We start from the raw sequence: 17,293 nt of genomic DNA, 5'->3' as shown, positions 1-17,293 counted from the left end.
ATGTCAAGTGTTTAATACACTGCTTGGTGCAAAGTAAGTACCCAATAAATGCTAGCTACTGTCATTTACATTGAAAAGAGAGGGACAAAGTGCTAGGCTGTTTGAGTGAGTGCCATGGTGACAAATGAATATAAGAAAAGCAAGAGATAATAGGAGGTTTGTAGGATTATATTAAATCTTTCTGAAGATTTAACAGAACCAACCACAAGTAGCAAACACACTTTTATGTGATGAGACTTGTAAAGAAGGCAATTCTATCTTCTAAAATTTTGCAATATGAGAAACGAAAGAATACATATAACCTGTGTGCATAATTTTCAGAATCACAGTAAAAGGCACATCTGTATTTTTACCACCAGCTCAAGAAATGGCACATTTCAATAACCTTGAACCACAGGTGCTCCTCTGAATCACATCCACACCCTTAATCCCCCAAAAGGAAACCAATTCCTTGAGCTTGGGTTTAATCATTCCCTTGCTTTTCTTTATAGTTCTAACTTGTATGTATGTATATATGTCTAACATATTTCTTAATGTTGCATATTTCTGAATGGTATGCACATGGCATCGTAAGATACATTCTTCGCAACTGGCTTTTGCTGAGCATTAAGTTTGCTGAGATTCATCTCTGCTGATGTCTGTAGCAATAGTTCATTCATTTTCACTGATGTGATCCCATTTTATGAATAAACCATAATTTATTTATCCATTCTATTAACAGTTGGACAATTGGTTTGTTTCCAGTTTTTTAGACATTATAAACAATGCTTCCTGGAGCATAGAGGCAAGAGATTATTCCAGGAATATATACTTGATGATTGAAACAGAATTGACGATTTACAAGTTATGTTCACCTTCTCAGTTAGATAATGCTGTTTTGTTTTCCAAAACATTACATCAGTTTGGAAAGACTTAAATAATGGATCTGTTCAAACACTTGAAAATGTTTCAAATTAATCCACCCAGAAGTATGAACCAGAAAAAAGAGAGCAAATGTTTTTTCAAACTCTCACTTCTGTCCGGGCCTCAACATCACAGGCAATTGCCGCAATGGTGAGAGCAGCTTTGCTCTGCACGACCATGTTTGCAGATCGCAGCGGGCCGATGAGCGCATGCGTGACATCCTGGCTCTGAATGTTCTCTCGCAGGGCCACCTGCGTTGCCATGTTCGTCAGCACAGTGGCAGCGTTGGCAATGGCTCCATCTCGTTTACTGGACAGGAGGTTTATTAGTGGACCGATACCATCAGCTTCGGCAGCAGCACTGGGTAAATGAAGGCAAAATGAGTGTCATTCATCTAAGTCCAAGAAATTATCTTTGGAGTGCACAACTGAGCTATAAAACAAATAAGTACATAAATACTATTCTAGAAATAAATTAATTTACAATGTGATGAGCCCAGGATTGAGGCTTCAATGATTTAAATGAAGTCTGGGGATGAATGAATTTAAATAATCCTCTTCCTACATCTATAGTTTTGGTTATAGAAAAACATGTGATACTTAGAAACCCTTCTGCAGATGTTCATTTTTATTTTATTTTATTTTTGAAGGGTATATTTACTTATTTTTAACGAGAGGGAAAGGAAAAGTGAAAGAGAGGGAGAGAAACATCAATGTTACAGAGAAACATCACTTGGTTGCTCCTCGTATGAACCCTGACCAGGGACCGACCCAGGCATGTGCCCTGACTGGAATCGGATGGATAACCTTCTACTTTGCAGGATGACACTTGACCAACTGGGCCATCCCAATCAGGGATACAGACATTCATTTTTAAAATCAGTGATACCTACGAGAACAGGCAATTCTATTCAAAGAAAGTCTATTAAAATATTCCTAACCAACAGGAAAACAAAGCTTTAAATAAGAGGAATAAATGAGTATGAGAACTCTTAAGTTCACATCCTTTAGCCCATTTTTCCCTTTTCAAATTAGGTTGCTAATTATTGGCAGAGGTTAGCACATTTGGAGACAGCAAACCATTTTGCATGTGAATCACTTTCACAAATTAAACATCAAAAATCAAAGTCAAGCCATTGACATAAGTAGGTAATTTCAGTAATGTAGGCATATTCAGTTGTTAAATTTCTGATTTCCCATATAAAAAGATTACAATTATCCATTAATATATTAACATTTTCTCACAATTAAATGAAATCTCCTTTTAAGAACACCATACTTTCTACAGACCTTGCTTTGTAAGTACTTTAAAAGCTCATAAAATAGTAAAAATTAAAAAGGGACCACTTTAATGAGTGGGAGACAATTAATAGAATGATGTGCTATAATGTTCGGAATGGCTTTCAATAAGAGACGTTCCAAGCAGTAAGATGTATAAAGCATCTGGTTTCAAAGACCAAAAATTGTGTTAAAAATCCATTTAAATCATCATGGGAATAAAGGTAATGAAACAAAAAAAGCATACTTGAGGCTCGAATAATATTCACATCTATTTTAAGTTTATATTTGGAACATTTTTCAAAATTTACAGCCATTTTAATAGCCCCAGGATAAGCGAGGCTGTGTGATGCAGCCCATCACCCCATACTCTGATGCACTGAACTTAGCTGGCGCTGTCACTTGCATTTCCTGATGGTAAAGGAGAATCGACAAACTTAAGGACAGAAGTTACCACAATTGTCCAGAAAATAAGTCCTCAATAAGGAGACCTGTAGCTGTAGGTGAAAGGAAGCTATGATAGTGACGCAAACCAGCTCGGAAGGAGCCTGAACAGCAGAGACTGGGGACAGAAGGGACGAGAGATGGCAGCTCTGAAGGATAAGGGCTGGGTTGGTGTTAACCTTGAAGGCACTTCCCACCCCTGCTTTATACATAAATCCACCCAGAAAAGCACACCATGCTAATGCCAAGGCAAAGTCAGCACCTGATTCCATTTCTCCCTTATTTGCTACATATTTATCCCTTCTGCGGTATCTCTGGACAGGCATCCCTTGAAACTAAAATTTGGTTAGGTGGCATTTAACACAAATTTATAAGAATAAATAAGGATATTGGGAGGAGGTTAATTTCCTTTCTTAGGGAAAAAAATAAACACTTTTAAGATAATGTCATATTTAATTCTCTCTTCTATTATTAATTGACATGGCAGTCTTTTGATTTTATGAATATGGGAGAATTTGAGGGTTCTAATTTATTTGTTTATCAGAAACTTATCTTCAACTTACAGTTGAAACACTGAATTTAAAAAACAGCAAGAATTTTAAATGATGAATATATTTTCTTTTTTTCTAAATTTTAATATATTTTATTGATTATGCTATTACAGTTGTCCCATTTTATTCTCCCCTTTATTTCCCTCCAGCTTGTACCCCCATCCCACCAGCATTCCTCAACCTTAGTTCATGTCCATGGGTCAGACATATAAGTTCTTTGGCTTCTTCATTTCCTCTACTATTCTTAACCTCCCCCTGTCTGTTTGGTACCTACCATTTATCCTTCTTATTCCCTGTAACTTTTCCCCCATTCTTTCCCTCCCCCCTCCCCACTGATAACCCTCCACATGATCTCTATTTCTGTGAATCTGTTCCTATAATACTTGTTCACTTAGTTTGTTTTTGCTTTTGTCTGTTTTAGGTTCAGTTGTTGATAGTTGTGAGTTTGTTGTCATTTTACTGTTCATAGTTTTTATCTTCTTTTTCTTAGACAAGTGCCTTTAACATTTCTCATAAGGGCTTGGTGATGATGAACTCCTTTACTTGACCTTATCTGGGGAACACTTTATCTGCCCTTCTATTGTAAATGATAGCTTTGCTGGATAGAGTAATCTTGGGTGTTTTAGGTCCTTGCTTTTCATGACTTGGAATACTTCTTTCTAGGCCCTTCTTGCCTGCAAGGTCTCTTTTGAGAAATCTGCTGACAGTCTGATGGGAACTCCTTTGTAGGTGACTGTCCCCTTATCTCTTGCTGCTTCTAGGATTCTCTCCTTCATTTTAATCTTGGCCAATGTAATTATGATGTGCCTGGGTGTATGCTTCCTAAGGTCCAACTTCTTTGAGACTCTCTGAGCTTCCTGGACTTCCTAGAAGTCTATTTCCTTTGCCAGATTGGGAAAGTTCTCCTTCACTATGTTTTCAAATAAGTTTTCCATTTCTTGCTCTTCCTCTTCCCCTTCTGACACCCCAAGGATTTGGATGTAGGAATGTTTAAAGCCATCCCAGTGGTTCCTCAGAATCTCCTCACTTTTTAAAATTCTTGTTTCTTCTTTCTGATCTGGTTGAATGTTTATTTCTTCCTTCTTTTCCAAACCATTGATTTGAGTCCCAGTTTCCTTCCCTTCACTGTTGCTTTCCTGTGCATTTTCCTTTATTTTACTTTTCAGAGCCTTCACTTTTTCCTCTATTTTGCAACCACACTCAATCATTTCTGTGAGCATCCTGATTACCAGTGTTTTGAACTTTGCCTTAATAGGTTGGCTAGCTTTTTATCACTTACCTGTATTTTTCTGGAGTTTTAATTTGTTCTTTCATTTGGGCCATATTTTTTTCTGTCTTGGCATACCTGTTGTGTAGCAAGGGGCAGAGCCTTAGGTATTGGCCAGGACAAGACAACCTACGTCACTGTGTGGTGATGCTGTATGTAGGGCAGGGGTCCAAGAGGGAGCAATGCCACCTGCTTAGCTCTCAACCAGCTTTCAGTCACTTCTTCTGCCACCCACAAGGTGGGTCCTTCTGGTGCTGATTCCCAGGTGGGTGAATTTGTGCACATTCTAGGACCCTATAGGTCTCTCCAATAAACTCTCCTATGAGACTGGGAATTTCTCCTGCTGCCTGAACCCCCACATTTTTTTTCAGTCAGAGGTTTTGAGGCTTTATTTCTTATGCTGGAACCCTGGGTTCTGTGGTTTGTCTCACTCCCCAGTTGTTCCTCCAGGTTTCTCTGCACACAAATGTGGGACTGTCCGCTTTGCCAGCCGCTGCCTGGCCACAAGTCCTCTCCAACCCAGCTCCCCATCTCCGCCACCCCTCCTACCAGTCTGGATGAATGTTTTTGTTTAATTCCTTGGTTATTGGACTTCCATATGGCTTAATTTTCTGGCAGTTCTGGTTACTTTTTGTTTTTAAATTTGCTGTTGTTCTTCTTTTGGTTGTGCAAGGAAGCAAAGCCTATCTATCTATGCCTTCATCTTTGCCGGAAGTCCTGCATCTAAATGATGAATATATCCTAATTAATTAATATATACTTAAATCTTTCCAAAAATCACTTTATTCCTTTGACTTATTTTTCAGGCACTTAATGCAATAAGTTCCTTAAACCAAATACTTTTTAGTTTTTCCCTTAATCATTATAAACACACCTTGACCAGTCCTTTGTCATTTAACAGTTTTTTATTTGATGATATTCACTGTTTAAAACATCTTGGAGACTAAGAAAGAGCACACAGGGGAGGCATTTCACCTGCACCCAAGACCAAAGCTAGAGTGGATCAGGTAAATCCGTACCGACAAGTTCTCAAAGGCTTTGTCTGCTGGGTATCAGGGAGCTTTGGGGAAATTTAAGTGGGTACACAGGGTCATGCTGCATCACTTTAATTTCTCTTGTTTAAAAATAAGTGGGGTCATGATGATTAATTTCTCTTGTTTATAAATCAGGTGTGCCTCTCTCTGCTCACAGCCCTTCTGCTTGGGTTTTGTCTCTGCCTTTCTCCTATGTGAACTTATATTTGGCTTTGGTTCATTTATAATCCACCTTCTGCTCTCTTCTTTGCTCTTTATGGAGACAGGAAAGGGAAGCACATAAAAACATGGCTGCCTAAAACACCAGAGACTCTAGCACACAGTGGAATATGGCTTTCACTAAAATGAACACAACTGCCAGCACAGGAAGACAGGCCGCACACGCACAGCTGGGAGAGCCATGTGCGTGGCGTGGACACGTCTGCCCATGACTATGTGCAGCTCTGCTCATGTGGGAAAAGCATCGCTGTGATTAAATTATTATGGTAAAAACCCAAGCTATTATTCTAACCTAAAAACTAGTTTCAGTTATAATGGTCCAGAATTTGTACTTAAAAAAAGAATTGCATTAATTTGGCGTCTCTCAAACCCAAGACATTTTGTTCTATTTCTCCCTGTCTTACACACACAACACAAGCCTACCATGCTTTAGAGCACACTTCCGTCTCCCAGACGGTGCCGCGCTATCCCAGTGAGTGGGGCAGAAGTCACACTGCTCAGTTAGGATGTCCAGGATTACAGGGCCGTACGTCATCACAATAATCTGAAAATATTTTCTGATACTTACCACCATTAGTCTCCATCCAGCTGGAGTTTAATCAAATACGATTTTTATATGCAAAATAGAAAAGAATCAAGCTAAAATCAAAAAAGGGGAATGTAGAAAAGCATGTTTATAATCATATAATATATGTGAAAAAAGTCAAGTTTGACATGTCATGTCTATCCAGTCTATTACTAAGTCTTGACTAGTTTCCACCTCCATATGTCTCTCTCTCTTTTCTCCATCTCCATCTCTCCCACAGAATCTGATCCAACATATTCTCTTGTGAATTAATATAAATACTGTCCTGACAGGTCTCTCTTCTTCCTCTCCAATCCTTTCTCCATCTTACAGCTAAAGTAATCTTTTTATTTTAGTGTCTATTTAGGGCTCACTGAAAACTGTGTGGTTTCATGTCTGCTGTGCGCCTTTGCATTCATGTTCCCTTTCTCCAAAACACCCATCCCTACATCTTCTGCACCTCTGCCTGAGGAACTCAAGCCCGCCCTTCACATCCTGTCCAACCACCCTTTCCTCTGCAAAGCCACCTGTGACCGTCACTCCCCCTCTGTGCTCTGGCTGCCCCTGGCACCTACCTCTTAGAGGCAGTGTTTGAGTCTTATTCATATCCCCAATGCTGACAGGTCAATATGTTTTCATTGACTTGGGTCACCTCAATGGGAGTGATGAGGAAAACCTCTGTGAGTGTTGAGAAGGGGTGAGGGGACAGTCCTCAGCTCAACCTGGAGTTTGCAAGAAGGAGGGGACCCAACAAAATTGGGACCCCCACTTGTATCATTTACAGCTGCTGTTGAAATCAGGCCATTTCCTCCCTGCCCTGATGTTTCTGCAGTTATATCATGAAGTAACTTTTAAATGCAGTTTTGTAAATGAAATTTTGCACTTTAGACAACTTTTGAGGGATCTGCCCATTTAATATATCAAGGGGTATCTATATATTGTCTTTGCAGACATTGTTGACTCTGTTTATTTTGGCTGTGTCATCAGATGACACCACTGGGTACCTCTCAGAGTCTGATCCTTGCTGCAGTTTTGAGGTTCCCGTTTAATGCCTCTGCAAAGACTGGTTCCATGAATCAAGGGTGACCTTGGGCAGCACAGAAATATGTTTAACAGACTCACATGCGTGCTAATGTGTGGGACCTGATGGAACAGATGGTAATATTGCCAATCAGAACCTTGTTTGTTAACAGTGATTGCAGCCATCCCCCCAGCATGACTTCTCCTGTGGCAGCAGACACGCTGCAGGTGGCCGGAGAGGTGCGTGTGCAGCAGCCCCTCAGGTTGGCGTGTTTGAGCCTTGCAGGGTCCCAGTGCATCCGTACAGGTGTGCGGGGGTGGGACACCAGCCATTATGAGAAACAGGTTTACTAGTTATCACAGCCAGATTTGGGATGCTGTGAACAGGATTCCTGACTCTTGTTCCAGCCAGTTTTTCAACAAAGGTAAGGATCTAAGATGTCTAGTGTGTTCCTTAGGTTGATCGATTCCAGAGTCCAAAACCACTGTGACCCCACCGGAGCCCCACTGTGGCAGGAGACTTTGGTCTACTCCCCGAAACCAGGACTGACCAAAGCAGGCAGGAGGATTTTCTCCTTTTTAAGAAATAGTATTTAAAGAAGCTTATCAGGCCCTGACCAGTGTGGCTCAGTGGGCTGGGCATTGTCCTGCAAAGTGAAGGTCAACAGTTCTATTCCCATTCCTGGTTAGGGCACATGGCTGGGTTGTGGGTTCCATCCCCGGTCGAGGCGTGTACAAGAGGCAACCGATCAATGATTGATGTTTCTCTCTCGCATTGATGTTTCTTGCCCTCTCTTTCTCTCTCCCTTCCCCTCTCTCTAAAAACAAATAAATGAAATCTTTAAAAAATAATAAAGAAGCTTACCAGTAGTGAGGGAGAGAATCACAATTAGTTACAGACAAGTGCTTGAAATGAAGAGGTTTTTTTAAAGTAACAGAATTATTAAAGTCAAACCCAACCACAGAAACAAATGCACAAAGCTTTTCATCCTATAGGAAAATTAAAGATGCAAAAATTATTTTAAAATACATGAAACCAAATCATTTCTCTCATATCTGTTTGCTTTGGTAGGCATGGTTTTGAGACGTTCAGATGCGCTTTTCTGCTGCAGCCGCTGTGACACCGTGGCTCCTCAAGAGAGAAATGCTAGTTGCAGAGAGACGAGTACCTGCTAACCTGCACAAACAGCAGCAGGTTTTCGTCTGGGGAAATCAAGTGTAATTTTCTTACAAGGGACATGGAATCCACATTGACCTATCTGTTCAATCACAATACTTCACTGCTGTATACGCCACCTTCTGTTTCTGAAGCTGGAATGCCTGCCAATAATTAACCAGCTGCCATCAGGAAAAAAAATGGCTTTTGCAGTCATCAAAGGTTTCTGTTTAGCCTGGAAATCAGTCTATTTACCTATCTGTGGATGACAAGGGGCACAACCATATTGTTGATTGTCTTACCTAAATAATTAGGACACTGAATGCTCTAGTGTGACAGCGAATGAGAAACCCCCGGCACTTGCCAGGGCTGGGTAATTCTCACTAGCTCTAATGTCACTGCTTCAGAGAGGCCTTCCTGGACAAGCTCTGTGCCGTCCCTAGGACTCCCTTCATAGCCCCGGTGTTCTGTATGCCCTCTCTACGACTCTGCTGCAGTATTTAATCTGTCCTGTTATCACTTCTGAAATTACCTTTTAAAAATTTCTCAAGTACTGTTTGTCCCCTGACTAAAATGTAAGTTTCCCGAAAGCAGTTGCATGGAACCGAAGTCGTGTTCCCTACTACATCCCCACCAGCTAGAATGGGGACCAGCACAAAAAGAACACCAAGCATTGGTGAAATAATTGCAAAATAAGCAAAAGATCAGGGGAAATAAGTTCTTTAGCTTTAGGGATAGAATGATAACAGTGGTAAAGTGTGATCCCGTCTAGTTCCTGGTAGAAGTTGTATCCTGGACTCTGTGATACTGGGTAGAGGGTAGCCACTCAGAGGCACAAAATACAATAGATACTCAAGATTCACTTTTTATTGTTTGCTTTATAGTTAAGAAAGGCAAAATTTAGAGATACTAAAAACTTGTTCACGAAGCAATTCAGTCAACAGACACAGGATCAAAGACAGGGTGTTCTGACTATTAGTACATTACCTTTTTTACAATCACCCATTTCTTAAGCTTTAAAAAGTGGAGTTCTTTCTAGGGAAAAAAGACCAGAACTTACTTAGTTTGCTTCATCATTCCTCAAGGAGTGAGAAATGAGGCAAACCACTTGATTTATAGCAGAATGGGAAGTTTTTACTAGCCATTGGATATATTTTTTGCCTTTTCTTACTCTTTATAAGAGAGGAGAGAGGAAGAAGAGGAGGAGAGGAGGGATAGTGGGAAGAGGAACACAAGCAAAGAGTGGAGTGAGGGAAGGAAGGGAGGGAGGGGAAGAAAACTCACTCCTCCAAAGGCACTTATTGGAGCTCAAGGAACCCCAGTCCTTCCGGTCTAGAGGAATTCGAAGAGATCAGGAAGCCAAAGGGAAACATTTTGGAGAAGTTCAGAGTAAAGGAGACAGTGAGCAGAAGACAGAGATAAAAGCTGCAAAGGCAGAAATTAAGAGCTTCAATTCCCGCAAGCTCCTGATAGATGCACAGGACAGACGGCCTCAGTGTGAGGGTCCACCCACGGCCGCACCTCTGTTTTCTCGTCTGCAAAATGGACGTGACAACCACATGCCCCACCGCACAGGACTGTTTTTAGGATTTAATGATACATTTCATTCTGAGAACTTAGCTCAATGCCTGGCACACACATGCTGGCTGTCATCATCAGCTGCTTATCCTCTGTGAGCCACCAGGGCATGGATTTTCCTGTCTCCTGTGACAATTTTTTGGATCATGGGAAAATATGATTATATTTCCAAATTTGCATGTGTGTGTAAATTTTCATTTTCAGACAACTTCTCAGCTAGACAACCAAATCCCCAAAATCTGCAGGGCTAGGGAGGGGGCGATTTCCTCACGAATCCCACCCAAGTGTTTCCATGCAGGTGTAGTCACTGAGCCATGCAGGCCATTTCCAGAGGGAAGACAAATCTAGGGGAAAGGCTAATATAAAAGGCCAAGGGTGAGCAAAAATGGAATTCTGGTAGGTTTTTGAAGTACTGCTTAATATTGAGAGCATGAGAGAAAATTCACAGAATATAAAGAAAGGCAAACTGGTCACTTCCTCTGAAAATCAGCAATGTGGCTGGTGCATGACTGTATCTTTGGAAAACAGGCCTATCTGATGACTTGTTTTCATAAGAATTTCTGACATTTCATAAAGGTTTTATCCAAAAGAGACCATCTAAAAGAAAATGCAAATTTTCTCGAAGGCCAAAATATTCAAGTGCCCACATCTTGCACTGTTATATCTCCCATACGACAGTGTGACTGAGCGTCTCTGGACTTACTTGGCATTAGCGGGATTGCAAGTGGTCAGATTAGCCAGGGCCAGGGCCGCGGCTTCCTTAACCTCTTCATTGTCGGTTTTTAGCAACTGAACCAACTGTGGAATCCCTACAGAAATAAGAAAGGTAAAATGTAACTTTATCAACATCCGCATCACCAGAATAGGGCGACCCAAAAACGTACAAAAAGGTTTTTCTGGTTTGCTTACCCTGATAGTTGAAAAAGTCTTTGCTGCCTGAATTCTCACACATTGCTGACACAGCCTGGGAAGCAGCAATCTTAGTCCCATCGCTTTCGGAGCCTAAAAGGGCTACAAGGCATTTTTCAACCTCTTGTTCATGAAAAAGTTTCCTGTTTTGAGCTTTCACGAGCCAAAAAAAAAAAGTTAGAATTTTGATGCAAACACTGTCCAAAGGATGACAGGAATTCAAACTATGTGCTGGCTTTAGTCACAGAGTCTACACAAACTACACAAAAAATATCTATTTAACCTTTAGTTCGTAGTAGTTATGCAAAATGGGTAGGGGATATTGCTCTTCTTTCTGTTCCCTTATACGACATCAATACTATGGCAAAGAAAATTCTATAACAAGAAAGAGCAGAGTTATAGGCTTAGCAAGAACTTATTTACCAACAGTCAGGGGCTGGCATGGTGCTGTGCGCACACGTGCCATCTTCTCACTGAAGACGAACAAACACCTATTCTTTTGACGTTTACTTTAAACACAAACCCAGTATTTGAAGAATAACTAAGATCTATCAACTAGTGAGCTAGAGAAAGTAAAAATGAGTAATAAGCTATGATTCTATAGTTTATGAGTTTATATAAAAATCATAATCATCATTTATCTTAAGGTATAATAGATGTGACATATCAAAAATTAAATTAATTACTAAATTATCATAAACATGATCTTAACATATATTAGCATAGTTTTGTATTTTGAAACAAGTAAATTTTTGACTTTAAGAACATACCATAATAATTCACACCTCGTTATAAAATAAATTAAATGAAAAATGAACTAAATTAAAAACCAAAGTATTTTAATGTTCTTTTTATTCCCTAATGTTTTTCTCTTGATTTCAAGGATTTTATTTATTTTTATTTTTAGAGACAGGGAAGAGAGGGAGAAAGCAAGGGAAAGAAACAACTACCCACTGCCTCTCTCTCTGACCAGGAGTTATATCAGTTATATACATTTTGATTAATTGTGTTTTTCAGAAGTACTTTTAGAAATGATGCAACTAGATCTGCACTTTAAATTAATATATTATTTGTCTTCTTTCAACAATAACTTTTAAATTGCCCCTTTCACAGTCATAGAAGCATAGAAGCATTTAGATGCCACCTTACTTGCAGATACTCTTGGGCTTGGCTCCCCTGATACATGGGTGTCGGCTGGGCAATCTGTCCATAACTGGCACGAACTAAATTACTAATGCTTCTGTTCATTTGTCTTAAAACAATCAGGAAACATGTCCTATAATCCTATTATTTTAATCCCTTAGTCCTTTTATTTAAAATTAGAATTCAGGCCCTGACCAATGTGGCTCAGTTGCTTGAGTATTGTCCCAAAAAGCAAAAGGTCGCTGGTTCAATTCCTGGCAGGGAAGATGCCTGGGTTGCGGGTTCTGTCTGGTTGGGGTTTGTGCAACTGATCAATGTTGCTCTCTCTCGTGTAATGTTTCTCTCTCTGTCTTTCTTCCCCCGCTCTAAAAAATAATTAATAAAATTAAATTAAAAAAATTTAAATTAGAATTCAGGCAGCCCATAAAGGTTTCATTTAAAAGCTGCAATTAATATACTTAAATCTCAACTACATGGCTTCTAAAATGTTTTAAAATATATGCAGTCTTTGTTAGTTTTTCCAAATACACAAGGTATGAAATTTTCCCAGTGCCTCTGAACTAAATTGCTTAGACTTATAATGAAGACTTCCCTGATGGCTCTGAGTCAACCACACTAAACAAACAGAGCACTCTGAGTGTGGATTCTATCAAAAAAAATCAGCCAAAAGAATTACTTTGAAAAGACTAAGTTTGGACTATGTAATTATTGCATTAAAAATACATACACAATTATTGAGAAAAAGTATTAAATAATGTAAATACTATGAACAATTAGGTTTCCAACCCTGCTGAAATGTTTTTTGTATACATTTTCACTTATTAAAAACAAACTTAAAAATAAATAAAAGATTTTGCCAATAATACTTTGGACAAGGATTTGATCTCCAAAATATATAAAGAACTCATAAGACTCAACACCAGGAAGACAGACAATCCCATTAAAAAATGGGCAAAGGACCTGAACAGACACTTCTCCAAGGAAGATATACAGAGGGCCCAGAGACATATGAAAGGATGCTCAGCATCACTAGCCATCAGAGAGATGCAAATTAAAACCACAATGGGATACCATTTCATACCTGTCAGAGTGGCCATCATAACAAATTAACAAACAACAAGTGCTGGCGAGGTTGTGGATAAAAGGGAACCCTAGTGCACTGTTAGTGGGAACACAGACTGGTGCAGCCACTGTGGAAAACAGTATGGAATTTCCTCAAAAAAAGTCAAAATGGAACTGCCTTTTGATCCAGCATTTCCACTGCTAGGATTATACCCTAGGAATCTTGAAACACCAATTCAAAAGAATTTATGTACCCCAATGTTCATAGCAGCACAATTTATAATAGCCAAGTGCTGGAAACAGCCTAAGTGCCCATCAGTAAATGAGTGGATCGAAAAACCTTGGTACATTTATACAGTGGAATACTACACAGCAGAAAGAAGAAGGAATTCCTACCCTTCTAGACAGCACGGATGGAGTGCAGAGTATTATGCTAAGTGAAATAAGCCAGGCAGTAAAAGACAAATACCATATAATTTCACCTATAAGTGGAATTTACTAAGTGATTAAGTGAATTTCATTCTTGGTTATTTAAATGAATAAGATGATATATTTCATATTATATGTATTTTACCACAATTAAAAATAATAATAAACCCTGGCTGGTGTGGCTTAGTGGGTTGGGTACTGGCTTGTGAACCCAACGGTTGCCAGTTTTATTCCCAGTTCAGGTACATGTCTGGGTTGCAGGCCAGGTCCCAAGTTGGGGGCGTGCAGTAGGCAGCTGATTGAGGTTTCTCTAGTACATCAACATTTCTCCCTCTCTTTTTCTCCCTCCCTTCCCCTCTCTCTGAAAAATAAAAATAAATATTTAAAAATAAAAGAATAACCTCATTTCCTCTCATTCAATCAAAACCTGCTTCTCTTAAAGTTCCTATTTCTGTGAGTGGCACCATTCTACTTCTTGCTTTTCAGGCCAGAAACCTGGCTTCATCCTAGACATCACCTACTCCCTCCCTCAAAGTGTGTAGTCATTCAACGAACAATCACGGACCTTCCAGTGTGCCAAGCATGCACAGTACTTGCCACTTCTCCTTGCCACTGAGTCCATCCCAAGCACCACATCTCCACTTCAGGACCCCCTCACCTCTCACCTAAGTCATCCTAGCAATCCCCTTCCTGGGTTTTTTAGCTGGCCCTGCACAGTTCCAATTTCTTCTCCACTTTGAAACAAAAGTGCTCTTCCTTTAAAAAGTGAAAATCTGCCCTGGCTCGTGTAGCTCAGTGGATTGAGCGCAGGCCTGGGAACCAAAGGATCACTGTTCCATCCCCAGTCAGGGCACATGCCTGAGTTGCAGGCCAGTTCCCAGCAGCGGACCCACGAGAGGCAACTATACATTGATATTTCTCTCCTTCTCTCCTTCCCTTCCCCTCTAAAGATAAATAAATAAAATCTTTTTTAAAAAAGTGAAAATCTGTAATGACTTCTCCTCTCTCCATGTCAGTTCAAGGCTCTTTGTTCCTATCAATATAAAGTTCAAAGTCTTCAACTTGGTTTACAGCACTCATTAACACTTGACTTTTCACTACTTCTACAGCCCTAACTCTCAGTTTTCTGCTGCATTCTACTCACTGACCATCCTGAAAACTCTCAGTTCTGCAGCTTACCCGGCCCTGCCCCTCTCTGGCCTCCACACCCACCGTTCCTGCACCTCAGAGCACTGCTGATCCTCCCCCGTTCCACCAGGAGCTCCTTTGCCCAGACACTTTCTGTTACTTCTCTAGGTTCTAACCTGGACAGGTCCTTCCTGCTTTAGGAAGGCTTATCTGATCCAAGTCTGCATTAGGTGACCCTCCTGAGCGACCTTGTTCCTCCATCATCACATTTAACACTGCATTGCGATTGCCTGTTTACTTGCCTGTTCCAGCTTCACTGACACCGAGGGGTGGCTCAATAATCACTAATAAATAAGCCAATAAATAGGCCCAGAGAGGCTGTGGTTCACTCATAATGACACGCCAAGGTCAGTGCAGTGCCCGCAGCGGAATTAGTAGCAGAACTAAAATATCAGGACAGACTCATAAAACTCACCACCCCAAGAGGAGCCGAAACAATCTTTGAATGGCCCAGCCACACCAATCCAAAGAGCAGTTGAGATAGGTGAAAATTTTAGGGGTGACATTGTCCCTGTCTTCCCACTGCCCTGTCTTTGGGTCTCAAATAGCTGCAGTCTGTGACAGACAGAACACAGAACTGACCAGATACGATAAGGTCTAGCTCCATTGGACAGAATACTGAATCAGCCAGCTTTTGCCAGTATTAGAAACCTTAATTGTATAGTCTATTTTTAGATATGGAACATATAATGTAACTCAAAAAGCCACCCTATATCAGCTATGAACTGGAGAGTAAAATTTGGCTTATAGTGTTAAAACTTTGTCTTGAAGAAATCCAGTATGGGTTGAAAATGAAATGTTTTCCATAATATACACACAGACATGTATACAGATATGAATACACATGTTTAGAATATAAATCCCTTAAACTAGTCAAAGTTGTTATCATTTAAATGAGTGATGTGGAAGAGTGAAAATAAAATCACATCTTTTACTAAATCATATGCTCCAAATATACATAAATTAAAACTGCAATTTTATCTTCAGTGCTTGTGATATAATTAATCTCTCATATTTTACAGATTTTTAAAAGATTTTACTTATTTTTATTTTTATTATTTTTTATTTTTAATGGCATTTTTATTGTTGTCCAAGTACAGTTGTCTCCATTTTCCTCCCTCCATCCCCCTACCCCACCCACCCCCACCTTTCACCTTCAGTCTTACCCCCCTTGGGCTTTGTCCATGGTTCTTTAAACATATTCCTAGGTGATCCTTCCCCTTTTTCCTCCTATTACCCTCTCCCCCCTCCCCTCTGGTTACGGTCAGTTTGTTCTTTATTTCAATGTCTCTGGTTGTATTTATTTTTAGAGAGAGGGAAAGGGAGGAAGAGTGGGAGAGAAACATCAATGTGTGGTTGCCTCTCAAATGTCCCTTACTGGGTATCTGGCCCACAACCCAGTCATGGGCCCTGACTGGGAATTGAACCAGCAACTCTTTGGTTCACAGGCTGGCATTAATCCACTGAGCCACACCAGCCAGGGGGAATCATATTTTGCAGATTTATGTCAACCTAGCTTGCCATTGAAATGAACTTGTAATGCATATATAGTGGGAGCATATTATTTTTCACAGCTCTATAGCATGGCACTGATCCAGCTGAAATTTGAAATTATTATATAAATATTATTCCAGATGTGGGTTTAGCATTTTCAGGATCATAAGCAATGTGCTCATTATATAGATATTATATATCTATGTTATATAGATATATTATAAATAGTTATATAATATATATTATATAGGTATATAATGTATAATATATTCTATAGAATATTCTATAGAATATATAATATATTCTATATTATATATCTATATTATTATATAGATATTATTCCAGATACGGGAAACGGCATTTTCAGGATCATAAGCAATCTGCTCATTCTGCATAATTCCAAAAATCAAGAGAAATAAAGTCTTACAACTTAATTTAGGACTGAATCATTTAAAAAAGATAGGGTTATAATTAACCCATATTCAGTTTATTATACCCCTGACAAAGCAATCTTTACTTTAACTCACTGGCATTGAGATGCACTGTGGCCTTAAATGTAAGTAGAGCACCATTTCTCAAACGGCCACTTAAAAACAGACAAATCACAGAGGGAATATGTACGCTTAGTCTATATAAATGGAGACATACGATCATAAGCTGCTTTAGTAATTGCTTTAGCTGCATTCTTCTGAATGTCCGGAACTGTGGAGTTTTCTGCGAATGCTAAGAGCTTCTTAAGAACCCCCGTTTGTTGAATCATCGTAGTATCCATATCTTCAAGGCAATTGCCAAGCACTGAAAGTGCTTCTATATGAAGGTCATTAAATTCCTAATAATACAAGGAAACACAGCTTTAGAAAGTTGTACTGAAAGAAATTTATACATTCCAACTTTACACACGGACAAAGGTCAGTCAGTAGATAATGTAATCCACTTTGTTGGGACAGAAGCCCAAGGAAACAGTTCTGTTTATTAACACTCTCCCTAACCATTTGCCCCATCTTTCCTCATTTCCCCTAGTCCAAAGTGTTCTATAGATAAAAATACTGACTGA

The 17,293-nt window shown here is 39.6% G+C and overlaps 1 protein-coding gene across 2 annotated transcripts in view; it reads right to left on the bottom strand.

The window, feature by feature from the left end:
• Positions 1-17,068, bottom strand: part of LOC118995175 (armadillo repeat-containing protein 3-like) — a 39,192-nt gene extending 22,124 nt beyond the window's left edge. Inside the window, exons 1-4 of one of the 2 annotated variants that reach the window (XM_037058117.1) lie at positions 16,888-17,068; positions 10,924-11,076; positions 10,718-10,823; positions 1,014-1,263 (exon numbers count right to left, since the gene is read on the bottom strand). In XM_037058117.1, the coding sequence (XP_036914012.1) occupies positions 1,014-1,263; positions 10,718-10,823; positions 10,924-11,076; positions 16,888-17,011 (633 nt within the window). In that variant the 5' untranslated portion in view covers positions 17,012-17,068. The remainder of the gene's footprint in view (positions 1-1,013; positions 1,264-10,717; positions 10,824-10,923; positions 11,077-16,887) is intronic. The other variant, XM_037058116.1, reaches the window with a different exon arrangement.
• Between the last annotated feature and the right edge of the window lie 225 nt (positions 17,069-17,293).

This window comes from Sturnira hondurensis, unplaced genomic scaffold, assembly GCF_014824575.4.
Source record: "Sturnira hondurensis isolate 20B ecotype Veracruz unplaced genomic scaffold, ASM1482457v3 Scaffold0009906, whole genome shotgun sequence".
In the NCBI taxonomy this organism is placed as follows: domain Eukaryota; kingdom Metazoa; phylum Chordata; class Mammalia; order Chiroptera; family Phyllostomidae; genus Sturnira; species Sturnira hondurensis.
Note: the sequence above shows the minus strand (reverse complement) of the source record. Positions and strands in the feature narration are given on the sequence as shown.